The sequence below is a fragment of the Diplotaxodon limnothrissa genome, linkage group LG17 (genome assembly GCF_057381915.1).
Source record: "Diplotaxodon limnothrissa isolate DT_005_m linkage group LG17, D_limnothrissa_male_GT1.1, whole genome shotgun sequence".
Classification (NCBI taxonomy): domain Eukaryota; kingdom Metazoa; phylum Chordata; class Actinopteri; order Cichliformes; family Cichlidae; genus Diplotaxodon; species Diplotaxodon limnothrissa.
The window spans coordinates 10,852,103-10,878,539 of record NC_140612.1 but is presented as its reverse complement, the minus strand read 5'-3'; the positions used below and the strand labels follow the sequence as shown (position 1 = coordinate 10,878,539).

General features: G+C 41.6%; 2 protein-coding genes and 1 non-coding gene across 4 annotated transcripts in view; 2 read left to right on the top strand and 1 right to left on the bottom strand.

Moving 5' to 3' along the window:
- The window catches only part of aspm (assembly factor for spindle microtubules), a 28,612-nt gene extending 16,112 nt beyond the window's left edge, over window positions 1-12,500 (bottom strand). The window contains exons 1-19 of one of the 2 annotated variants that reach the window (XM_085375699.1): window positions 12,225-12,500; window positions 11,949-12,092; window positions 10,488-11,190; window positions 9,923-10,430; window positions 9,645-9,844; window positions 8,832-8,912; window positions 7,735-7,836; window positions 7,485-7,631; window positions 7,147-7,386; window positions 7,005-7,072; window positions 6,765-6,906; window positions 5,642-5,772; window positions 4,789-4,964; window positions 3,970-4,115; window positions 3,635-3,720; window positions 3,330-3,542; window positions 2,162-2,366; window positions 1,659-1,807; window positions 1,027-1,155 (exon numbers count right to left, since the gene is read on the bottom strand). In XM_085375699.1, the coding sequence (XP_085231825.1) occupies window positions 1,027-1,155; window positions 1,659-1,807; window positions 2,162-2,366; window positions 3,330-3,542; window positions 3,635-3,720; window positions 3,970-4,115; window positions 4,789-4,964; window positions 5,642-5,772; window positions 6,765-6,906; window positions 7,005-7,072; window positions 7,147-7,386; window positions 7,485-7,631; window positions 7,735-7,836; window positions 8,832-8,912; window positions 9,645-9,844; window positions 9,923-10,430; window positions 10,488-11,190; window positions 11,949-12,092; window positions 12,225-12,500 (3,846 nt within the window). Of the gene's footprint in view, window positions 1-1,026; window positions 1,156-1,658; window positions 1,808-2,161; window positions 2,367-3,329; window positions 3,543-3,634; window positions 3,721-3,969; window positions 4,116-4,788; window positions 4,965-5,641; window positions 5,773-6,764; window positions 6,907-7,004; window positions 7,073-7,146; window positions 7,387-7,484; window positions 7,632-7,734; window positions 7,837-8,831; window positions 8,928-9,644; window positions 11,191-11,948; window positions 12,093-12,224 lie in introns of both variants that reach the window. The other variant, XM_085375697.1, reaches the window with a different exon arrangement.
- Window positions 12,501-13,094: 594 nt separating this feature from the next.
- On the top strand, window positions 13,095-13,166 carry trnah-gug (transfer RNA histidin (anticodon GUG)). Its single transcript has one exon. It is a non-coding gene; the product is annotated as a tRNA-His (tRNA).
- Window positions 13,167-16,726: 3,560 nt separating this feature from the next.
- On the top strand, window positions 16,727-23,370 carry depdc1 (DEP domain containing 1). Its single transcript, XM_085376024.1, has 12 exons — window positions 16,727-16,806; window positions 18,201-18,466; window positions 18,592-18,736; window positions 18,887-19,017; window positions 19,127-19,257; window positions 19,589-19,636; window positions 19,809-19,946; window positions 20,307-21,308; window positions 21,854-22,026; window positions 22,186-22,362; window positions 22,584-22,790; window positions 23,233-23,370. Exons 1-12 carry the CDS (start codon window positions 16,759-16,761, stop codon window positions 23,368-23,370), a joined length of 2,604 nt encoding a protein of 867 aa, XP_085232150.1. The 5' UTR covers window positions 16,727-16,758.
- The last annotated feature ends 3,067 nt before the right edge of the window (window positions 23,371-26,437 follow it).

The window sequence follows — 26,437 nt, the reverse complement described above, 5'->3', positions numbered from 1 at the left end:
GAAGGAAAACGCTGCTATGAACATGCCAAAGCAGCAGGTGGCGCTAGATTCCTAACCGTGCAGAAATGTTGGCCAATCAGAAGTCTAGAAGCCTCGGTGGGAAAAAGTAAACAAAGCTGGGGCATAGAAGCAGAACCGAGTCGTATGTGTGGAGGGACAGTAACTGTGTGTGTATATGTAAGCATTTAAACACTGCAGAGAGTAGAATTAACAGTAACAGTATTGTAGAAATTCATTTCACCGAAACAATAACGTGGCGCAGTGTGACGCATGCACCAGTTTATTGTATTTCCAGACTTGCTTTCGGCACAATTTACAGTGCACGCTACTCTGTTTTTTGTCAGACTTGAAATAGCCGAAATACCTTCACACTACGGAACTTCTATGGCTCTTCCGTTCGACAATCTCTCCGGCATTGGAACCATCATCTGTTTTCTCTTCGGTCACGCTCGGTTGATTTTTCTAGTCGGCACACTCATTTCCTCCATTACGCGCTGGCTGCTTCCCAAACAAACACACGTGCGGCTTGGCACTTGTGCTGTACGTTACAAGTCACGCGACGTGACGCTGCGGCTGTCATTGGTTCGGCTCTGCGCTACTTAATTTGGATTGGCTGACCTTTTTTTTTTTTTTTTTTTAAGAGGACAAGAGCGGCGAAGTCTATCGCGATAGTTTAATTTCTCTATCGAGTAAAAGTTATATCGCGATACATATTGTTATCGTTCTATCGCCCAGCTCTACATTAAACACATTATAACCTTCTCTACAGAGGTTACTTTTTTGGTAGCATTTTGTAAGCGTATCAGTCTGCAAACATGATGGGTGTAGAGTTAACGATCCTTTAACGTGTGACTTACATCCACCAACGTCTTCAAGGTTCATTTATTGACAAGTACACCTCAAACACCCATAGTTACCCATGACCAATATTAGGCCAGTATCAGACATAAAGGGCTAAAGGGTCTCATTAACACTTGACTTAACTGTGAGTTTAATTTAAATGATAAATAAGTAAAAACCACAAACCTTGTAGAGTTCTAAATCTTTCTTGAGCTTGTATTTCCTCCAGGCTCCCTGTATGACCCGCGCAGCTCTGGTTTCGTCCCGTAGGTCCAACAGGCGAGCGCACAGGAAGGACAAGTACGACATCACCACCTGCAAGTCAGTTTACGTGGATGAAGACAGTGCTGCATTCTCTCTCACATTTTGGTACATTAAATATCTTTACAATTGAGGCGTTAAAAGCCTTATTTTACCAAATCCTGAGATTTTAAAGACAAATGATTGCAAGAGAGTTTGTCCTCATGAGGGCGGAAATTTAGTCAGGTTACATGGGTGAGGCAGCCACAAAGTCAGCCAACTCCTGTAAAGTGAGCTTAATTCATTTAAAAGCCAACATCTGTCACAGAGCTACTGAATCAGAAAGCTACATTTGTATTATTGTTTTTACACATGATCATTTATACATCTGTAGCACAAGACTGCAGGCAGGGAATTAGCGGGGGAATAAGCTTAGTGTAGTGTTGGGAATGTGTTTCTCTTTGTTAAGTACATATAAAACACACTGAATGTGGATTAATAATCAGTTGTTATGAATTTCACCAAAAACAATGTTCTGTGTTCCTGCAAGCTATGACACACCTCCCACCTGGTCTCACCTTCTCATTGGGGATAGTGTTGGACATGTCGGCCGGGTTGATCATAGCGGGCACACCGCCCAGAAAAGACACCGCACTGTTGACCAGTTTGAAGTTGCTTTTCTCGTTCTTCAGTAGCTCTTTAAACTCCAGCGATGGAGAATCAGGTCCTGTTGGCGAATAAATAGATACTGTCAGTAACAACTCTCTTTTGTATTGTGTATGTATTTTGATGTTATGACATCACGAAGCTGAGGTAACCGTGACTTAAAAAAAATTTAAAAATTAAGATGTAATGTAATAAACATACTGTGTTATTTATTTGTTACATTTCTTTTTTTTTTCTTCTTCTTTTTTTTTTTTTTTTTAAATAATTCAGAGTTCCTTTCATATTCACCGTTTTCATGTTCTGACAGACTACAAATGTCTGAGGTACAAACATCCAAGTGAACTTTTTTTTTTCCTCTTTAAAGCCCCCCCGGCACAGATGGTTGCACTAAGGTTGCAGCACACAGCTGACATACCGTTTGGGCCTGTGGGCAGGGACTCAAAGGAGCTGTCGGAGTCGCTGGCTGAGCAGCTGAGCTCCAGTCGGCCTCCTGGTGAGCACTCGACAGTCTGAGTGGTGCGGTGACTGACAGACGCTTCTGGCAGGAGACCCGGGTGGTAGTGGTGGATAAGGTAGCACAGGACGCGGCCATCCGAAAACGTCACGGTGAAGTTCTCCACCTGCACACACACAGGCAGAGAGAGACTTTATTTATCGTTTCCAACTAGAGTTTTCTGAAAATTTCTCTCTCTATATCTATATATTACAATGTCAAGGTTGCGTTTTGTGGCAAATATGATAATTCCAAAGGTCAGCAAAAACCAACAAACCTGTCATTTTGCATCACACAAATATCATTTATATTTACAGTGTTGTTTCGTTTTGTTCTTCTGAAAGCCCTGAGATGCCACCGAAAAGCATATTTAGGGTTTAAGCTATAAAAAAAAAGAAAAAAAAAGAAAAAAAAAAATAGACATTGAAAGACGTTTTTCAACCACATCCAAAATTTGCGGGTTTTGGGTGCTCTAGCAATGTAGCCCACCACGAATTCCATGGTTCAGCTAAATGTATCCTTGTTTGGATAACTTGCCTACAACGCACATTGAAATGGGTAAACGCCTACACTGCCTGGGTGAAAATATATCTTTGTAACATTGTATAAAGTAAGTCACGTGAATGCACAAGGTTATCTTCCATGTTCTTAAAATCTGTGTCTAAATCATGATGCGGTCTTTGCAAAGGAGTTAGAATACATGCATTGCAAATAAACTGAGATTTAGTAGCCTAAAGTAGATTATTTATTTATTTATTTTCTTTATAAAAAAAATGCAAACAAGAAGCTGCAAAGATTATAAAAAGATGAAGATGATAAGCAATGAGGAAAAGTGTGTAGATATAATCTAAAAGCGACACAAAACAATGACCAAAATCTACTGTATTACAGCTTTGTAAGATCAAGGTAACGTTTTATTTAGTGTGCATCAACCTCAAGTTAAAAAAAAAAAATGTAGTTAGTGGGCAAAGTGTAAAAGCAACCAGTAAAAGAGATAAAACTTAAACAAGCCTCAATTAAATCAGTTTAATTCTGAATGTGAAACTATTTTCTTTGGTTTCTTAGCTAAAATTAAACTATTTAGTCTCACCTGCAGGTTGTAAAAGTCACAAACGGAACGGACCCAGTCCATAAGCAGGGTAACTTTGGTGCTGCCATGTTCGTACGGGACTCTGGTTTTTGCAGGCGTCTGCCGAAGACCCCGATCGGCCTTCAGAGATGCTAGCCTCCGTTTAGTCCTCAGGGTTTTCTTCAGAAAGCCAATCTCCTGCTTGAGCTGATCCTCATTCAGAATCACCTCCACCTGAACATATGATGCAGTAACACCATATCAATCAACTCTCTTCACTTATTGGGATGGGGGTTCTCAAATGGGGGAAACAAAGGCATACACACATGAAATGCAAAGATGATTTTCCACAGCAGGCTCAGCGTCTTTTCTCTGTGTCCATCCACAATGTCTCTTGAATCAATGGTTGAGCCTGAAAATAAAAACAAAACATTTAAATACCATCAAAGCAAAGTTCTGAATTTTCTTTTCATGTAAGCTCAATAAAGTTTAGTAAGAAAGAAAGTCAGCAGACTACAAGGTGATATAGAACTTGTTTACACTCAAGGCAAAACTATAGCAGTGAGATTTCCAAAGAAAGTGTCTGAATATAAAACACAACGAATATGTTCATATCTTAAACAGTATATACAAATTTGATTTTCAGAAATTGATTAATTACCACGTTCGTCCTTCAGGTCGATCCCTTTGCTTTTGAGAACTTGTAGAGCGACATCGACGTTGTGGACCTTCTGCAGGCGGCTGATGGCCGGGAGGCGGAGCTTCACAGATAAAGTCCAGTCCTGGACAAGGAGCTCCATCACTCTCCTAAAGCAAAAAGATGATCCTTAGCTTCCATCATCATCATCATCGCTTCAACTGATTTGTCATGCAATGAAATGTTTATGTCACACATTTAAATCCCACAGCAGCAGCAGCTGAACATAAACGAGTATCTAATGAGAACCTGATCCACACATACAGGGCTAGTCAAGGTCAAATCCAGCTTTTGCCAATTTAAATCTGGCTCATGTCAATTTGAATTCTTTAAATATATTTAATTAAATGCTGTTATAACCCTAACTACATGTTGGCCAATCAGAGTACAGGACAACATTAGGGGCAACATACCCACTTGAAATACAGGATATTTAAAAAAAAAAAATACCCATGTAATTACAAAACAGAAAAATATGTAACATTAAATTGCATCATAACCTGTAGGGAACCTGACACAAATAAAATGGAGTCAAAGATTTGCTCTGAAAAAAAAAAAAAATTTATTTAACAGACTCACAGACACAAACTGAACCACTGTCAGGGCTGTCAAAGAGCCAATCCTTCAGTGAGAAATCAAGGAAGGAAATCCCCTGTCTGAAACCACCTTGTCTGAGAGTCCTTAGCTCCCAATTCCCTTGCCTATCTGAGCCTGACCTCTGAGAGAAGCACACACGCATCTGGGATCCGAGCATCGCATTAAAATTCATGCCGACACACTCACACTAGACGAACGCCACATTTTAAGTCAACTGCCAAATTCTTCACAGCGAAGTCGAACTCGTCCAGGGGCGTCTGAACGTGGGAGACGGGTAACCCGAGGTAGCTGAGGTGCCGCGGGAGGATCCCCTCTCCGCTCAGGAAGTCCCTTGAGAAGGCCAGCAGCAGGTCTTTACTTGCCTGTTAAATAAAAATGTAAAAAATTGAGCAGTACATAGCACGACAGAGGTTAACACAAGCCAAAAAGACCAGAAGAGGGGAAACTGTTTTTCATGCTTTTATTTCAGTCACTCTTCGCCTCCCTCAGTAAAACCTCCCTGGATCGTCTCCAGCTTGTGCAAAATGCTGCTGCGAGGCTCGTTACCACATCCTTCGAGACCTCTAACGTCACACCTCTGCAGATCTCACTGTGCTGGCTCCCCATTAAATTTCGAATTCAATTCAAACCTCTAGTTTTTATCTTCAGGCCTCTTCATGGTGAAGCATATCTGTACAGAGATTAACTTTTCACCAGGACTCTTGGGGCGCCTGATCAGAGCTTATTATCCATCCCTAAATCTAGAAGAAAAACTAATTAAAGCTAACTGAGCCTTTGCAATCGTGACCCTTACTCTTGAAATCTCTCTCCTCGATTCTTTGATCCATGAGCTCAGTATACTCAAAAAGCAGTTCAAGACTCATCTTTTTAACCTATTTAAGCTTTTTTTTCTTTATCATCATTCCAAAAGCACAATGACATCATATGCTCTCCCATTCAATACCAAGAAAAGAGTAACTATCTTAAGCTTTTATTCAATGTACAAAAATTGTAATTTTCCACAAATGTTTGTTGGTGACACATTGTGTCTCTGGCGTACCTTGAACTCAGCATCAACACAGAACAGACAGGGGTCGTGTTCAATGAGCCGGGACTCTTTGGCTTTGTCCAGGAAACACACGAGCAGCAGCAGCTTCTTCAAAGTGAAGCGGGACAGCGCCTCCTCGTGGCCTAACCGAGAAAAGGTAAACAGGCATTCATACAGTGACAATCAAGACAATTTCCAGTTTACAAAGGAAATCTTCTTATTTTGATCACAAGATATCCTTGTTTTAAAAAGTAGTCTTTACACTCCCAAGTTGTTTGAATTATTTAATTGCAAGTGGGATTAAAAAGGAATTCCAAACATCTACAAAATCAGGAAAGTATTTCCTTCATCCTTTGCTCTGTCATCTGTCTTGGGCTCTTCAGCATTATGTTCCCAGATTAATTTTAGGAATAAAACAACATTAGAGGTTTTGGGACATTAATCCAATGAATCCAAAGTGATCTTTAAGCCTCATGAGAACTAATCACATTCAAAAAGTAATCGGTTACTCAAAGTGAAGAGGGGAAAAGAAAAAGTGAAACATCCTGTTTTTCACCTGAGTGTTAATCAATTATGTTTGTGTTTGGAACATTTGAATAATCATGATCATCCAATAATCATCACATCAACTGAAGCAACTGCAGCTGCACATTTCAGACAGTTATAGATCTGGCAGCATAACATTGAGCATCATGCACACTGTATCTATATTTATTATTTAGTTATATTTATTTGGTTGTGCTGCCCATTTCCTCATCTATTTTACTTCTTTTTTTTCCTCGGTCTAATAATATAAAGCACATCTATTCCAGTGCAAAATGTCATTGTTGTTGTGTTGTTAGAAGGAAATTAAAAGTTTGAGTCAGCGAAGGAATAACAAGAAGTCGGTTAATTAAGGTTGCACTCATGCCCAAGTTGTTAATTTTCTATAATAAAGTGTTTCTGTCTGGTGATGATAAAGGCAAACCGAGACTTGTGCTACAGCTCAAGTGGGAAATTCAAAAGCAAACCTGGGCTGATCAACACACAAACAATGCCCCATTTTTAATTACTTTGAATTCAATTAAACTAAAAGTCTCGGCTCTCCTGGTATTTCTATTAGCTCTGACGCTGACCCAACATCCTCTCAAATTACCATCTTTGTAAAGGTGGGGCACTCGGGGGTGTCTGAACTCTGCAGCAATGTCCGGGTTCCACAGCAGTCGCTGGAGGATGAACACAGCCAGGCCCAAGGTGTCGCTGTTGCTTTCCAGTGAGATCAGCTCTCCGTAGATCGTCTGAAGATGAGCAATATTCAGGGTAAAAATAAATAATAATAACATTGTTGGAAATGGCAAACGCTGAACATTAGAAGAAAACACATGTGTCAGAATACCTCAAGTCCGATCCGTAACCACAGAGGGTTGTACGAGAGGAGCCAGTTGAGGACTTTTTTACGTTCACCTGAAAGATGACACGAACAGGCCTTAGTGACAGGAATCTCAGAGCATTGAGCTTTCATTAAGCAGGACTCTTACCTATGTCCTTCCAAAGGTGGCGGTCCTTCCTGACAAGCAGTCGCCGGGCCTCCACCTCCAGTTCGAGCCTCTGAATGGCCTTGACCATGGCGTCAGATGTGAACAGCTGGCAGGCGGAGCGACGGAGGCGATTTAGCTTGCGTCTGGCTGTGTAAGTGCTGAAGGACATCTCCTCTTTGGTGGGAGCTTTGGACACACTATACTTGTCGTCACCGCCCATAGCAAGGGACACAGCATTTACTACACGAGACACACAAGAGGAGGGTACAGATTTAAGAGGTTAGAGATATTTAAGGTGTTACCATGATCTTCTCATGTTTGAGCCTGCTGCCTGTTACCTTTGGCGACTTCGGTGTTGACCTTAAAGTCATCTGGGGTGAGGACGTAGTTGATCCACCATGTGAAACCCCTCTCCTGCTTCTCTATCCACCTCTCGTCGTAAAACATGTTCTTGGCAGCAAACGGCATCGGGTGTCTGGGTAGAGCTGAAAGAAAATAGTACAAAAACAAAAAACAAACAAATTAAAGATAAAAGCAAATCACAAAGCTCATTTCACAGTGTTTATGATTCTTCCAATGTTCACACACCTGTTTGTGCAGGCTTAATAAAGCTCAGCTTCGACTGTGCCACAGCGATTACTTTTGCTGTCTTCATAGAGGGAGCACCAGGTGCCTTTCGAGATGGAGCACCTGTGAACAACAGAAGGAACTGTTATTGACGCCATTATCCTCATCATCATCAGCTGCTCCCTTTATGAGTCGTAACAGGGTATCATCCTTCATTCACACACACGTATGTTCTATCACACTTCCACTGACTTTCACTCTTCTTCCTTCCCTCAACTAATCGCAGCAGATCGCCGAGTTAAAGTTCTTCCTGTTAAAGGGGAGTTTTTCCTTCCCACTGTCACCAAATCCTTGCTCATAGTGAGTCGTGTGATGGGTAAAGATAGTTGAAGAGACTCCTATCTGACCATACCTTTCAGCCACCCTGAAATTCCTACATGTCTTCATACATGTCTTGCACCACCCTCACATACTTCACTTTGACTCCTGACTCCCACATAAATGACCACAGTTCCACTCTTGGCACACAATCACATGAAGTATTTGGTTCTTTGCTGCAGTTAAACATATATTATGTTATATGTGTTATATTATGCCCTTTTCCAGCTCCATACTTTTATCTTTGGACTCACACAGATCAAAATAATCTGTGTTGGTCTTATGGCTGTGATGGAGTAGTCAATTTTCTTTAAGGAGGATGCTTATTGAATGAAGTGACTCAAAGCATCTCTGATAACCATAATAAGAAAAAGCTAAATGATTGACTGGCAACCTGTCAGCCTGGCATTCACCCTGTGACAGCAGGACTACGTCCATCCCCTGCAACCCTGAACTGGATAAGTGATTAAGATAGATGATAGCACTTCATGTCACTTTATAGGCTAAACACACTCTTTTCCAATCCTTTTAATTAAGCGGTTTTGTTTTTTCCCCACCAATGGTACATTTCCTATCAAAGTCAAGGAAAAGAGTTTTTAGCTCGTACGAATGACTTGTATGCAAGCTAACTTATTACTTAAAACTTTAGCCCTGAGTTGTACGAATATCCATTTTTGTAACGGTGCAGAAAGGATTATAAGCATTATTTAACCCCAATTTTTCAACATATTCCTGTATACCTTGTGAGACTGCTTTGGAGTGTGGTAGCTTAGCCTGGGCAGGAACTGCAGACTTCATAGTCCTTAGAGATGATGCGGTCACTGAGCGAACTGAGCCTACGGGGAGGGATAGAAATTGCATCAGACTTCAATAAATCCACAATATAAGGACATTAACCGTCAGCAGGTTATTCACCTTCAAACTGCCAATATTACAAACACGGCCTGAAAATAACACCCCGTGCTCCGAGTCCAGCACCAAAGTTTAAAATAACGATATCTTTTCCGTTCTTATTTTATTTTACAACCCTGTGACAGACTGAGAGAAACTCCAGCTTCCCATGATGGATGGCTAAATTTAATTTTTTCTGTCTGTCATTTAGCCCTTTGTTTAGGGAATGAAATCTTTTTAAAATCAACTGAACTGTCTCTGGTTTTGTAGCCAGTTTGCAAAACTGATGTGACAGATAAATATCAGCCAGTGACATCCACTAATAATCAGTCAGCAAGGACAACATCGGCTGATACCAACATCAACCGATACTGGCATGAGCCATATATCACTATCACCAGCAACCCTTTTATTGAAAGTGAAATAAATAAATAAATAAATATGTGATACAAAAAGAAAACAAATGTGTTGAGCATAAGTAGCTTAAACAATTCAAAAGGAACTGATTTAAAGTTTGTGGAGATATAGTCTAGATTTTTTTATTCCTCCTCTCTCTGAACATAATAGAGCTGTTAGTATAAAGCATATCTAAAACAGCAGACACACAAGCTACAGCCTCCAACTCAACAAAGACATGAACAACCTTCTTGAAGGAGGCTCACCTGATGTTCTCTGCCTTTGTGATGCACCTCTCCTCTCCTGGACTGATCGGGAGGGCTCGGTTTTCCCAGGAACTACCTTGCTCCTTTTTACCTGCTTGGTTTTCCTGTCATCTTCACTCTTCCCATCAGTTTTCAGAAATTCCTCACTCTTCCTCTTCTTGCTCTTCGCTACTACGTTAACGGGAAACAAGTCTTCCTGAACATGAGGAGGTGTAAAAACTGCTAGGGGCTGCTCGTACACTTTAGATTTTGACAAAAGGTCATGATGATGAGGAGAAGATGAGCTCACAGGTGTTGGAGAGGCGACGGTAAAAGCAACAGGAGCAAGGACTGAATGAGGTGGGGACGTTACTGAGAAAGAAAAGCGAGAAGGAGCCACAGGTGGAGGGGAGGAGACAGGGAAGGTGATGGGTGCAGGTGAGGCAGCGAGCCTCGGGCTGGTGCTGGAGAAGATAAACTCTGGGACCTGAGGTTTGTCATCACACGGGCTGATTCCTTTGTCCGAGTCGATGACAGGAAGGCTAGGACTTTCTGGACCTGACTCACACGGACAGCTGCCATCAGACAGCTCCAGCGTATTCTGCAGGAGCCTTCGTCGTGACTTCTTTATTTTCCTTCCACTTGAACCATTTGCCTCCACCGGTGCCTTACCCTTTGTCACTGTGGCAGAGGTGAAAGAACCTTTTTTTGTCCCTTCAGGAAGTTTATCAGCCTCCGAAACACACAGCTCTCTCACTTTCTCTGCTTTTTTGCTGACAAAGAAAGTAAGTCTGGGCTCGCTGGACTCTGACAGCTCAGGGCTACCAGATGACGCTTTGAGGACATCTGTGTCAGGTCGACAGCCGTGTTTTTCACTGTTAGATTCGAGCGAATCTGAAAAGTTACAGCTCGAATTATTATCTGGAGGGCTGGTGTTAACATCGATCAGATCAGAGTCGATGAGAAACAGGGCCTCTTTCAAAGACGGGAGGGGGCTTCTAGGTAACTCACTGTCAGCAGCAGCAGCTGCAGACTTTGCAGTAGCAGGGAGTGGGATTTCTGACTCAATCCAAGGCATGAGCTTCTTAAACCTCTCTGGCGTCCCAATTGGCGACAGCGTCCTGTTGAGGATTTTGGTAAGATCTTTGTTTTCAGGTTTTCCTGCAAGGACATCTGGGCTCGCGGACATGCTACCAGAGTCTACCACCTGTGCAGCCGGGACAAGCAAAACCAGCGGAGAGTTCCTATTAAGTTGTTGGACGTTCTCCTTTTCTGGCAAGACCAGAGACTGTTGCTCCTGGCTCAGATTTAAGGCTTTCTGCTTGTCTGATTTCAGGCAGCGATCCCCAGCGGGGCTGTGCTTGATTAGGGACCTCTCTATGGCACCTTTGCCCTCGTTAAGTGAAGCGAGCGGGCTGCGTGGCTTGTCTCGTTTGTACTGTGAATTTCGAGACACTTGGAAGGTTTTATTGGCAGCCATCTTGAGAGGGGGGTGCTCGACCTTCCTTCTGAGTGTTGTCATTTTTTCACCCTCTCTCTTGCTTTTGATTGTGTCCCATAAGGTCTTCTGAAAACACACACACACACATTTTCAATGATGTGTAAAGTTGCAGCCTACAAAACAAATCATATAAGCTAGGCCTCCAGTTAAGGCTATAACTGCCTCATAATAATCAGACTAAAGAGTCATACCAGTTATTACTGAAAGCACACATCACAACTGCACTGAACTCACCAAATATCACCAAAAGCCTTACTTTTGTATCTTACTGTTGGTACAAAAAAGGCAAGGCATTTTCTCATTTGAGGTCAAATGTGATATTCTTTACCTAAAATAGCTTAAAGTCATTCATTCACATACAGCCTAACTTAACCTCAAGTGAGACAGGCCAGTGGATGCAATGTATGTTAAAAAACACTGTTACAATAGGCAACATTAAAATAAAAAAATAAAAAAAAAGCTGAAACCAGACACAACACAATGATGAACATCCTGATATAAATATATCTCAGTTTTCACTGAGTCTGTCATTACGTGCACATTACAATTTACAGATCAATGACCATATTTCATATCCAACAACTTGTCTTGATCTAAAAATGCTTTTGTTTTACTTTTCACATGGTTTCACTTCTGTTTAGTGACTGACATAACCTCCGATGATTAACAGTGTATTTTGGAATAAATAATGTCTTCACTGCTGCTTTCTTACTTGGCAGCTGCTCATCAAAACATACTGCAAAGTGAAGGCGGAAAAAAAAACTTCAGCTATCTGAGAGTAACATTAGCTGTAAGAGCCTCCGTGTAAAGCTGTGGATGCTTACCTTTTTCCTTTTTGGTGCCTCTGCTCTCCCCAGCAGGACAGCCTGGTGTTTGAGGACACCACTGGCATTTAAGACGATTAGCTCTCTGATCCCACCTTCTTCGGTTGGCGTCCAGGTCACCACCAGAGTGAATGAGCCCCCAGGCTGGAAACAAGGACCGACTCTTATAAACAGAAATCTTTAAGAGTGTATTTAATGATATGAAAATCCCCGTGGAGTTTGGAATCTGGTGTGTGAATGGGTACTCGTGTATTTTCTGTATAAGCTAAAACATACCTGGATTTTGAACGTGCTGCAGTCCACTGAAAAGCCTTTACTTGAGGGGATCTTATCAACAGAAACCTCCGCTGCAGCATACTCTGTAGGGTTCTCAATCCTCAGAACAGCCGACTTGGAGGTACCCAGCTTAACCGACCCAAAGGTTACGAAAGGAGCCTTTGAAAACTGGATCAAACTCAGGACAGGAACATCGTTCTCTTTGTCTGTGTAGTCTCTCCTTGTTGGACTGAAGTCCAAAAATCCTCTCTGTCCCGAATGTACGCCTTGTGCCATTTGTAATTAATAAAGTCAATCTTGTAGCTTATAAAATGAATTAGAAAAAAACAGCTTAGTTAACATTAATTACATGTTAACTGTTTCCAAATGGCCGTTTAGACCCAACACTTGTTAGCTAGCAAACGTTCACTCTCGCTTCCTTCGACAACACACTGACAGACAATCTAGTTTGAAATTCGGACGTCTTGTTTATTGAACCAATGATAAACGAGAGATAACGACCCCGTAACCAATGGGTAAAGAGAATGCATTGAATCCGTATGAATACACGACGGTTGACCAATCAGCAAGCGAATACGTTTTTAAAACGCCGTAGGCTACGCCCACACCACGAGACACAGAAAATATGTCCACTCTACTACGTGAAGAAAGTAGAGCCATAAGCAAACAGACCGCAAACGTGTCTCTCACCGTTTTAGAAGTAACTTGCTGCTCGCTCAGCAATGTCTGATAAAAACTGTAATTCGAATTTCTAAATGACTTTTCTGTTGGTCCCGTATTGGCCATAATTAATAGGATTTTAGTGTTTCACCACTATGCGAGCATAGGGGTTCTGTCAACGACTCGTGCTTCTCATCCCACGGATAGCTCGCCGTGATCGTATAGTGGTTAGTACTCTGCGTTGTGGCCGCAGCAACCCCGGTTCGAATCCGGGTCACGGCAGATTTTTCCCTGCAAAAAATATTATTTAAAAAAAAAGTAACACAAATCCTGTCGGATCAGACATATTTTAAGTTATTTCTGAACTAGGAAGTAAAAAAAACATAACTGAATTGTAATTGGAAACCAACTTTAACTAGCACTTTGGCTGTCGTCCTTAACACTTGTAAGATCTTTATTCGCTCTCTAAGATACGATAAGATAAGATAACCTTTATTACAAAACTAAATTTGTTTTGTCACAGAAGGAAGTGGACAGTGCAAAAGTTATGTAGCAAAAATTTGAATATAATAAGAATAAATACAGTACACAACTGTACAGAATAAAATCAAATACTATAGTGACGAGTGCATACCCCCAAAATATTCCCGTTTGTCTTTGTGACATATAAACTGGTTGTGGACTTCGGGAGGTCCAGAGAAGGTCCACTGCCGGTTCAGATAGAGGGGGAGGAGGTGGTCAACAAGTACAAGTACCTCGGGCTGTGGGTGGACAATAAACTGGACTGGTCTTGCAACACAGAGCACCTGTATAAAAAAGCCCAAAGCCGACTGTACTTCCTCAGGAGGCTGAGGTCTTTTAACATCTGCAGGAAGCTCCTGAGGATGTTTTACCAGTCGGTGGTTGCTGGAGTACTTTTCTATGCTGTGGTGTGCTGGGGGAGCAGCACAGCAAAGAAGGACTCATCCAGGCTGGAGAAACTGATCAGGAGGGCTAGCTCTGTGGTCGGCATGAAGCTGGACACTCTGGTGACAGTGGCAGAGAAAAGGACATTAAAGAAACTGATGGACATTATGGACAATGCTGGGCATCCTCTGCACACGGCCATTAACAACCAGAAGAGTCTGTTCAGTGACAGGTTGCTTCTCCCAAAGACAAGAACTAACAGACTTAAAAACTCCTTTGTCCCACACGCCATCAGACTGTTTAACTCCTCTCTGGAGGGGAGAGGGAGGGGAAACAGGAGGACAAAGGAGGGGGGAACAACTAAGCTGTAGTGCCTCTTCACCTCACTGTACAATACCTTGTGCAATACTTTTTGTAAATAGTCAACAGTGCAATAGACCTCAATACTTGAAATGTGCAATTCACTTGTATTTTTATTTTTATTTTTATTCCTATTTATTCTATTTATCCCCTTTGTATATTTTATTTATATTTGTCTCTGTATTTATATATGTGTGTGTATATATATATATAACATTCTGTAACTGTAACTTCTGTCGGTGCTGTGCTTTTTGGAAATCGAAATTCCCAGAGGAACCCACCCGAGGGATTAATAAAGTTCTATCTTATCTTATCTCTTATCTTAAACAAGCGTAAAAACAAAAATACTGAAATTACCAAAGAGTGACTAGGTTTCCAAAAATGCAGTAGTTCCCTATTGTGCCCAGCTGGGGGCAGCCTTTCTCATTATTTCAGCAACAGCTTGTCGATTTCCGTTCAAGTCATACAGTAAAGACACAAATACAGTCTTCTCGGCTGGGAATGAATTAAATCAGTTCATTACGCAGTGAATGAAACGTTTTCAGTTTTTTAAATAATAACTATAATGATAAGCAGAAACTCGATATTACACTTTTCAGCACATACACAGCAGACCCAGAATTCTAACTTAAATCTTAAAAATGATTGAAAAGGACCCCTATCAAGTATTGTTATATATGACATTACTGTAGATTGCCTTCACTGATGCATTTTAGTGATCTATGCATTTTATTTGGCATTTTTATGCCGAATGCCCTTCCTGACCCAGCTCTCCCTGAGTGGCTCAAGGCCCTCGCTGTAGCTATGTTCACTTATGCAGCAATCCAAAAGCAGCATTTTACTGTTGTAACTCATCCATATGATGTTAGTTTTGTCTACTTTGTGCATCAAAGGTGGGTTACAGTTGCAGACTGGCTTCCTTCAAGGGGAACCAAGACAAATTATATCTCAGTCTCTGATTTCCTCAGTTAGTCTGCTGACTTGATCTATGGAGCCCATCTTTTAGGGCCTTTGTGGCCTGAACATCTGGATAGCAGATAACGCATGAAAAAAGTGTGAGAGGATTGGGGGGGAATTATTGTCTGGAAATCTTGTTTGGGAACCACTGGGGAATAAAAGTTATCATCTCATAATCCATCAAATGAGCCACAGATATTTTCAATGTCAAATACCAATAGAAAAAATGCAACTGTAAAAATACAAGGGTGCATAAAATAGGAAATATCTTGCCACTCAGAAAATTGGAGCAGCTCCACCAACCCCAACTTAACAAACCAAGATGGTGATATTTCAAGTAAACATCAGTAAAACTGTAAAAGCTTCAATATGTACTGCTACTATTGAGCTTTTGTGACTCGCTAAATGAGCCAATCGCAGAGCATTAGGCTCTATCATTAGGATAGAAAGCCAAGCATTCAGTCTAGGACTCATGTCACTTCCAACTCCCAACTTCGGAGGCAAGTGGAAGGAATCATTACTGTGTGGCCAGAGTCAACCACATCCTCCTGGTATCTATCCCTTTAGAATTGTCTCTAACACCCACTGTCTTTTTTGTCTTTCATCTCTTTGTGGCTGTAAATGATTTCCCCTACAGAGTGCTTTTAAAGATATGCTAATGTAAATTCCATGCCTCAGTGAATGCAAAAGGCCTCCCCAGGAGGACTTGCTCCTTCACTTAAGACAGGCTGGAACAGAAGGATAGTCCGAACAGTAAAACACTCACATCTTTATATAAAATGTATAATTATTAATTATTTTTATTAGAAACCTTTTAAATAGAAACCCATGTGCAAAGAGCATGAAGTTTAAATATAGGCTCTGGTGATGAGCCTGGTTCTGTAGCTGGGCTTTGTAGTCAAATATGTTTGAGTTTTTGGTTGAGGAGGAGCATCCAGTGTGTTTAAAAGCAAAGATTAATGAGGTTTTTAAGAGCCATCAGAGTGCAACAGTCAAAGGCATACTTTTAGATGTTGCATTGGTTTACAAGTATAATTATACAAATCTTAAATTGGCATCTAGATAACAAATGCATTATACCACTGGCTTATAATTACTGAATCTTCAGGTCTAAAACACAAATACAGCGTATGATAGAGGTGGGAAATTCCTGGAATTAACTTTAACAGCTTACGTGCCGGTGATTTAATGAATATTATTATATAAGAATGCGCAATGTAACGAAAACTGAAGAAAAGGGTACCGTAGCACACGAGGAAATACACCTGCATGGCCTTTCAGCATATAGCAATACAGTCATTTTCTACAGCTGACACAGCTGTAACTAACTGTAGACCTAAATTTAGTGTCAACTGGGAGAATTTTCAAATAGCCTTACTACCAAATACCCCACAGTCCACTTTTTGTTTTGATCCTCCACCCTCTTCCGTTAGAGGCTGGTCACGTGACCAGAACGTCCATCCAATCCGGTGGCAGAAGCACAGGGCTCGTAATTTTGAACAGATGGGGAGCTGCCAGGCTGTGGAGAGTTTCTCCGTAACTAAACTAAAGGTTGTAGCGAGAAATGCGTAAATATTTCTTCGAGTGATGGATAGTATCCGTCGCTACAGCGAATGAAGGAAACCCTTAGCGCTGCCCTTCCGTGATAAATATGAGTTCTCATGTTATCAGCCCTGGACCGTACCGAGCCACGAAATTGGTAAGTTAAAGTTCACGAGCTAGCTAATACCTAGCTACCCAGTGTAAGATCGTCATCAACGGAAGCGCTAAACTGAGCTGCAGCTGCTTTTAAACACACGCGTTTTGCCGGCTTCTCTAAAAGCAATACTGCAAGAAATTCACAGTAAAGTATCCTCTCTGTGTTTCAGCGTTGCAAAATTGTGGCTCTCTCTGATTTAATATCATCTTCATGACTTTGTTTCAGCAACAAACGTCACCTGTAATCCAGCTAACGAGACCGATTAGTTTACATGGCGTTTGAAAACTGGACCTCAAAGTACGAATTTTCATTAACGACACTGATGTGATTTAATATGCGGTGATGTCTTTTAAATATATATGTCAACAACCTTTGTTCAGTGAGCTATAGACACTCACTTATTTGAGTTTCTAATAAAAGAAATTCACTGGGATGGTGGAATTGGAATATTTAGAGCAATTCTGTTTACAAATATTAGTTCATTCATTAAGATCAATCCTTATCCTAAACCAATAATGTTTGCAATTAACGTCCCATGGCTGCTCGATTACTCTGTTATTGTATAAGTGTAACAGATGCGCAGGTGTCATAGGGCTGACAAATATGGTTCTTAAAGAAACTGTGTTTATATGTTTTTAAAAAAGAAAATTCACGATCGCTCGTAATCGGAAGGTTGCCGGTTCGAGTTCCGTCTTGGACAGTCTCGGTCGTTGTATCCTTGGGAAAGACACTAAACCCGTTGTCTACTGGTGGTGGTCAGAGGGCCCGGTGGCGCCAGTGTCCGGCAGCCTCGCCTCTGTCAGTGCGCCCCAGGGTGGCTGTGGCTACAATGTAGCTTACCATCACCAGTGTGTGAATGGGTGGATGACTGAATGTGTAAAGCGCTATACAAATACAGACCATTTAACATTCACCTTTAATGGTGGACCTAAAGGATAGATCACCTGTCAATCCGGTTGCTGTCAAACCTCCAGTCCATCAGTGCAGGAATTTATTTCACAACTTAAGTGACTTCTGCAGGTCATTGGTCTTGTGATTCCTGAATCTGCAATATGCCTGCAGAAACCAAAATAGTTTGTTTTAAAGTAAAACTGGTCTTAACGCTGCACATGCTTTTTGAATTTTGTGCATAATGAGCTACCAGTTGATGAAATGTGTACCAACGCTTGGCTATATCTGCCAGCATCTGAATCAGCAGATCCTGTGCTGGCTTAATTACAGCTTAGCGATCTTCTCTATAGTAGAAGCGTCCTGTCTTACCCACTGTTACTTCTCACGGTCAATTGTCATTATATTGTTGTGCACTTTTATCAGCTTTCCAATGGAGCAATTCTGTACCGTATGACACATTGTTATCTTGTTTCCTTGCTTGAACTGTGCGTGTCCTGTTTCAGTGGAATGAGGTGACACGTTTGTTTCGGGCTGGCATGCCCCTCAGGAAACATCGCCAGAACTTCAGGCACTATGCTTCCTGTTTCACTGCTTCTGCTGCTGTTGATTGGCTGCACCAGCTGCTCTGTAACAACAGCAACTTTGGCCCCGACGTTACCAGGCAACAGACAGTTCAGCTTCTAAAGAAGTTTCTGAAGAACCATGTGATTGAAGATGTAAAGGGACGCTGGGGAACAGAGGACCTGGAGGACAACAATGTGCTGTACAGGTAATCTGTTGGCAGAAATGTGCTTTTGGGGATTATTTAACAAAACGGGGCTTAATATGTTGATTGTGCTCCACACAGCATCAAGCAGTCTGTTTTTTTTTTGGTTTTGTTTTCTTTGTCCACAGGTTTCCTTCCACTTCTCCTCTGAAACCCATCCCCTGTTCAGCTCCAGCCTCAGAGTCCAGATCCATAAAAAAGAGACCTTCATTCAAGGACAAAGAAGGTTTCTTCAGGTTTAGAAGCACAAGAAGGCAGGAGAAAGAAACCCAGGTGAGTTAGATTTATCACTGTTTCAATTTAAAACAATAATATGTTGCATTTGAGAGAAAAACAAGTTCATAGATGCAGTTTTGCACTAATAGAAAAAAAAAATAAGATTCACTCTGTGATGTTGGTCCTTGTTCCGTACATGTGTTTCAGGAAAATGTGGATCCTGCACTCCGAATACAGCAGGAAGGCGACAATCAGCCAGAAGAAGAGCAGCAGAAACAGAGACGAGAGCTGACAGTGGAGGATGAACAGGAGATCTGGAGAGACATCACGCTGACCCAGTATAAACACACAAATCTAACCCCCCAAAAAACCATTCTGTGCAAAAAAAAATTTAAAAAAAATGAGAAAGACTTCCATGTATATCTAAAACTTGTGTATGTGTTTCAGTCTTCAGAGGATTCTGGATGTTCCATCTCTTGACGAGGTTTTAGACCATCGTTATGTGAATCCACAGAACATCATCCACAATATGACCAAAGTCAACAAACACGGAGTGGTCACACTGGACGACAAGACCAGTAGGTTCACACACCAGTATAAAGGAAAAAAATGTACAGGATAGTTTATGTATAAAGACCTCATCTTTGAAAAAATACTTTTTACCATAAGGATGTGCTTTGAACCACATACTAAAGTCCTAGAAGTGCCATTCTCCAGTGTAAAAGGCCAAAACAACATAATACATTTTTTTTTCTTCAGGTAAAAGTATCTGTGAAAATGTGGTGTTTCTGGGCAATTTTGAACCAAAAAGTCTGGACATAATTTAATCCAGAGGTCTCGAACTTAAATGAGTTTGACTCATTATACTGTAAACCAACAAAGAGTCTAACATTAGAACTGCCTCCATAGATGACCTTCCAGACTGGGTTCTGTCTGCCATGAGGAGCCTGGCCAATTGTGAGTAGCTGCAACTATGTCCTGCATTAACAGTTTTAAAAGGAAAAAGCTTTTTTTTTAATTATTATTATTATTTTTTTAATAGATTTTTTTTATGTGGTTTAATGGATCTATTTACTGAAGATATTATTCAGTGTTGTTACAGTTGCAGTAACATGGTGTTTATTTCCAGGGCCAAAGTACAACGGCACACAACAATCCTATCCTGGCTTTGAAAGAGATGTCTTCAAAACAGTGTCCGATTACTTCTACAGCCTCCCACAGCCACTGCTCACATATGAACTGTATGAGCTGTTTATCAATGTTCTAGGTGGGTTTGCTGCTTCCTGTTAATCTTTTAGGCCTTGCAGAATCTACATGTTGGTGTTGTGTTAGGATCAAATTCGGCTGCAGGTCTTTTCTGACATGTTGTCTCCAATGTGAGTTGAGTGTTTGACCTCTAACAGTGCTTTGTGACCCCCTAACAGAAGTTTTGGTTGTTTGTGGAATCCTAACTGTGATGTGAGCTGCTGCACTTTTTGTTTTTGTTGTGCCTGATCAGCTGTATGAACAGTAATGGTTTGAACTAACTAAACCTTCTCCTTCCCCTTTGCTGTCTGCTTGCACTGACACCCTGCCTGCCCCCTTGGCTTTCTCTGCCCCCCTTCTCCATGTCTTCATTCACTTTCAGTGTTCTGCGGCTACGTTGCAGCGCCTTCTATGCGCCAGCATTTGAAGCGCAAGAAATCAGACCTTCCTGCAGTCCCCCCTCCAGCCAAGTCGTCTTTTCGCTCCACGGAGTGTCTCCTCCTGTCGCTGCTCAGACAGGGGACATGCGACGAGACAGAATCCCCCATGAGGGAGGTAATTGGTGGGAAACTTCAGTCCCGGCTGGCAGCACTGAAAGGAGGCGGCGGTGCCGATGACGGCCCATTAGGAGGCAGCTGCATCAGCCTCAGTACAGTTGTTCCCACAAGACCTCAAACAAGGAGTTGCTCCCTGGAAACAATCCTGGATGACTCTGCCCCTCTTACTAGACAACAGCTGTTTCAGTCCAGTGACAGCCTGGCATCCTTTGCCTATAGCAGCAGGAGCCAGGACGACAGCTCTTCCATCACAACACCTCACACTCGTTCATTCGGGACATCTGTGTCCAAACCAGCACCCATTACTTCTGAAAACGCTCCAGGAGTTACAGCCAGAAACAGGCTGTCTGTCATACCCTTGGCTGGACTGTCAGCTTCACACAGGTCTCGTTCCTTACGGCCTCACAGCTTCAGCAGCTGCCTGGACATCGTCATAGAGACCAGGGAGGAAGATGTCAAAGAGCTTAAGTGGCAGGGTCGAGCAGCAAGCTGCCTCAGTGTAAACTCTCCTTCCAGTCAGTGTCAGGCTTCCTCAGCTTCACATCCTCCATCACTATCTTCCTGTCATCCCTTCTCTTCCTCCTTTCGTCCTTTCCCTTCTTCTTTCTCATCTGCTGCAACCAAAGCACAAGGGTCTAATGCTGCTACAGGACCCAGACCGGCCTCCAGCACCTCTAACCTTTGGACGCTTCCTGCACCTGCTGCTGTTCGCCGCTGCCTCAGCTCTCTGGAAGTGTCCCACCTGTCACAACCTGTTTCACTGCTCAAAGCGCCTGTGTCTGTGTCCGCCGGCAACTCCCAACCCCCCAAAAACCAAAATGAGCACAGTAAGACCCTCTCACCTCTACCTGTCTCTGTGTCTATGTCTAATCAAATTAACCTCATCTAACATCTCACCCCTACTAGCTCCAGTTTGTTCCCTCACTCAAAGCAGGAAGGCCAGTTCCAGAAAATGGCCTCTGTTTTTGTATTCAGCAGTTGACCTTTAACATTTAACAACAGGAAAAAGGCAAAAGTCTGTTTCACAGATCATGTAGCTGCAGCACAGTTTAGCCAGATAAATAGTGCTTGTTTTCTCATACAGACCCCCAGATTTCATTAAAATCTATAGAAACAGTCTAAAAGGAAGATGGCATAGGAGTCCTTCATTCCTGGATGACAGTCGTGCTGCAGTGTCATGTTCACAAGCTTTACCTGCCTCAATTCACACCATAGCTGTAGTCGATTAATTTTCTCATTCATCCATTCATTGTGTAGTCTAGCAAGTGTGACGTAGCAATGGATGAATGTGGTGCTGAAGTGTGGTTCTTCAGTTTGACTGAAAACACTTACTTGCGTGTGCGTGACTTTCTAACGGTGTTCCTGTATGTAGGCGTTCTCCAGCCTCAGTGTGAACGTGTAGCCATCGAGGCCCTGCAGCTCTGCACCCTCCTCCTTCCACCCGCCTCCCGCAGGAAGTTGCAGCTGCTCATGAGGATGGCGTCACGCATCAGCCAGAATGTAGACATGCCTCGCCTCCACCCTGCTATCGGCACCCGGACATTGGTAAGGAGCTAGCAAATATTTTTTGTTCCTGTCTAATACTCTGAACATTCCCTAAAGAAGTGTGAGCACAGACATGTATGTCATGTTCTTTTATCATGATGTCCCTGTTTGTTTACCTTTTATTCACTTGTGTATCTGGATGTTTGTCGTGGATTTCAGATGGTTCACACATTTTCAGGCTGTGTCCTGGGCAGTGCTGAAGAGGGTGATTTGGATGAGCTGTTAGCAACCAGGCTGGTGTCATTTTTAATGGATCATCAGCAAAGCATCCTCTCAGTCCCAGAGTACCTGCTTGGTGCCATCAGTGACCATATACAGTACCTACGAACATCACAGGTATACCTTCAAACTGTAAACCACAACCAACTAATTCTTAAAGAAGCAGAGTAAGTGATACCCTGCATGTCTGTTCAAATACAACTGCAGAAGCAAGCTGATAGCTGTGAATGCTCAAAAGACACCTTTTCATGCTGCTGGAGGAACCTGCCAGCTTCATTGGGAGCTTTAAAATCTGTTAACATGTTGATTTCTTCATGTTTGTACTGTCCTGATTTCAGGTCCCAATTGACTCTGTTTCAAAGACTGACAAAAGCGATCCGGTTTGCCCTCCATTGCCGGTCTACACGTTCTGCCATCAGATCAGTGGCGCTGAGTTTGAACAGCAAAAACTGGAGTCTTCTCAGAAGGCCATGGAGGAGCTGCTAGAGATCCTGGTGACAGATCAAAACATCAGTGAGAAGGACAGACGCAAGAAACTGAAACAGGTAACGGTCTACTGAAAGTCCAGGCGATGCCTCAAGTCTGGTTCTGTTTGCACACAGATGCAAAGTGAATAAAGAAGTGTCCCTCTTCCTGTCTTGATTTGTAACCCTAGTACTTGACCAATGAGTTTCTCATCAAGTTTCAAATTTCCTTCAGTATGGCGTGATGTTTTAAACTGTAACAGTGGTAGCTAACATGCCAAACCCCATGGTTTTAAACAGTCTCCCACTTACTTATGGGAGAGGTAACAGTGGCTGTCTTTGATACACACTCACACATATTTGGTTTTGAGTCAATTTGCAGTGTTTTCAACTTGAAAGCTATTTTCAGTAGCCTTCAGATTCCTGACGTTCACACAAGGATATAACAAGTCACTTCATATCCTCAAAAATGCTGGAAATCTGCAGACTCAGCAAAGTGTAATTTTCTTATTGTTCTCCTAAGTTTCAGAAGCAGTACCCAGACATCTACAGGCAACGATTCCCCTCCCCAGACCGAGAGAGCAAGACTGACAACAAACCAAAGATTAAACCTCCACTCCTCAACATCAAGAAGACCAAAGCTTTCAGCATCAGGAACTGAACGACTGCAGGAGGCGCGCTCTCGCCGCTTACGTCGTGATCGCTGCACTGATATCACACTCCTGGCAGGACAATTGAGAAGTTGTTTTTCCCATGGCAGCCAAAAGCAGTGTGTTACATTGGAAATGCTGTTTTTACTGTTGTGTTTATTGTAAGTAAATGTAGACTGGATGATTTTAACAGGAGTTGATTTGTGTATTCATGTGTTGTGTATATTTGTATTGAGTTTTATGTGCTGACTTAGATGAAGGCTTGTGACCGTAGCTCTACAGAGTCGCTCATACCATTTACATGTTTTATGAAGAAAGGTACTTTACCTGTTGTCCCCTCACTTTTCTTTTCTATTTGTATCGTGCGTGCGTGCGTGCGTGCGCGTCACTTCAAGTAAGAAGCAAGCTCCAAAAGGCAATTGGGAGAAAAATATGCAATTCTAAGATCACTGGTCAATATGGGAGCAATTAGATTTCTTAATTTATATGAATATTGACAGCAGGAGGGAGTGCTAGTTGTTGTTTGTTTTTTGTTATGTTGATGTTTTTTTGAAGTTTCAATATTTTCTATCATAGATGCTTAAGTTTTATTTGAAACTATTTGTCAGGCCTGATGTTGAGCATTTTCTCTTTCTTTGCCCTCATCTTATTTTTCCCTCTGTCAAGTATGGAGTTTTTAAAACTCTTTTTGAAATCTTAGTTTTATTTCTTGGTGATCTTTTTTCAGGATGCCAGCTTTTTCATATCTAGCTCAGTTATTTAAATCGCGTTAATCTTTCCAGTTTCTTTTTACTTCTTGAGCTTGTGTGTCTCATCCCTGCTTTGTTTAGTGGATTGTTTGCACTTGGAGCTAGGCCAGCATGCTTATGTCAATCACCAGTGTGGTCATTTATACATATTTAAGGCTTATTAGACTTCCCAAACCAAGTTTTTCCATCAGACACCTGATATGCCCTTGGTATGGGTAGTGCCTTGTGAGAGCTTGACCTGAATGCGCATCCATTCATTTCAGTGCTGCATGCTGACAGGTATTTGGTAAACTGAGGGGAATTACACAACTCATGTCAAGTGTCTGAAGAAATCTTAATATTCAAATGGTGTCAAACGCTCTTTTATTTATCTTAAGCTACATGAAGTATTACTTCTACCCTGGTATGTTTGTGTTTACCTCAGATCAGATGGTGCATGCATGTTTAACCGCACACGCACTCATCATCGGTGTTCTACAACTGTTCCTCTACATTGTTTACTATGCAAAGTCCTGGGAAATAAATTGTTTTTAGCTGTTCAGTGTTTCAGTGGTGTTTGTATTGAAGTGACAGCTTTATTTAGAACATTATTATTATTATTATTATTTCTGGTGTTGAACATCTACCTGGCAGGATTTTTTTCCCTTTGATATTAAATTGATGTTTGTGTTGGAGAGATTTTTGCACTGATTTTAAATTATAATCGAGCAACCCCTAAATGCATTTTGTATCCTGGAGACTGTTTAAACCTAAAAGCAGCTTCACAGTTTTATATTAGCGGGCAGTACCATGTGACTTCTTGTTTCTAAAAAAACAGCATCCATTTATTCCAGTGTTTCATGCTGACAGGTGTACGCTGGGGTGAATTACACAACCTGTCTCAAGTATCTGAAAAAATCTCAACAAATTCAACTCCCAAGTGTCAAACTCTCCTTTTTTATTTATCTTAAGCTGCATGAAGTATTACTTCTCCCCTGATATGTTTGAGCTTACCTCAGATCAGATGGCGTGTGCATGTTTAACCACACATGCATTCATCATCAGTGTTTTGTACCTACATTGTTTCCATTGCAAAGTCCTGGGAATAAACTTGTGTAGCTGTCCAGTATTTCAGTAGTGTTTGTACTGACAGGACAGCAATAAAGGTACACGATTACATCTGCCTGGCCACCAGTTAGGTAATATTACCTACTTCTTTTTACGTTACTCTGATGCTCCTGGTGGGAAGATTATAATAGAGAATCACTTAGATGCATTTAATATCCTGAATATTCCTTAAACCTAAAAGCTGCTTCACAAAGCAGCAGGCAGAACAAACACGGGCAGCCAGGCTGCTGCTAAAGAAGCTCGTTCAGTGTGCCCGAAGTTTCTCAACTTTTTGTTACTTGTTAGAAGTAACTATAATCTGAGTGTAGCCAGTCAGAATTAAACCACAAAGTTTATTATTTGCAAATGTGTAAACTGGCGGGCTTCATGATTTCATATTTTTATTGTCCTCTATTACCTCCGTGATCTTTCTTGTGATCCAATATTTACACGATACTTCTTCCATGGCATAATAATAACAACCATATTATTATGCCATGGAAGAAGTATCATGTATCTAAAAGATGGACACAGTATGATTTCCGATTGATTTCTGGATTCTGCCTTAAAAACGTAGGTTATAGCATTTTGGCTGCTGTCTTGTTGGATTTTGTGATCCAGAAGCAGAGATATTTAGATGTGACAATAAGTTGCTAAATGCCTGATAATTTGTGCCAACAGATTATTAAAATACTAGAATTAAATTCACTAAATCTGAATCACAAAATAAATGGTTGTTTTGTGTCTTAATGTTTGTCAGATTATGCAACTGAACGAGCTCCAGTAGACAGCAACACTACGATCGCAGTCAAGACCCAAAAGTCTTGTCTAGATAGCTATCAGCTTTTAGGAAACAAACAAAGAAACACTTTGATACGGTTCCTTGACTTACCCACCTTCATTTCTTGTGATACTGCAAGCCGCAGGTGGTAGGGAAAGCATCTCAAACCAATAAGAATTCCACCTGTTGCAGGATGAAATGCAGCCCATTTGTGTGTGTGTGTGTGTGTGTGTGTGTGTGTGTGTGTGTTACTCTCCTTCCTCACTGAGTAGCTAATTAAAATAGTTTCTCAGCCTTTGTCAAAGCTGTCTGGAACTAATTAGATAAGATTCTTTCTGCAAGCATATCCACCTTCAAACACACTGCTTTTAAAGGCTGAATTTGCTAGTTTGACCCACATCACTGGTGACTGTTTGTGTTCCCAGACCTTGTTTAGGTGGGCCGGAGAAAGTTCTGCAAAGA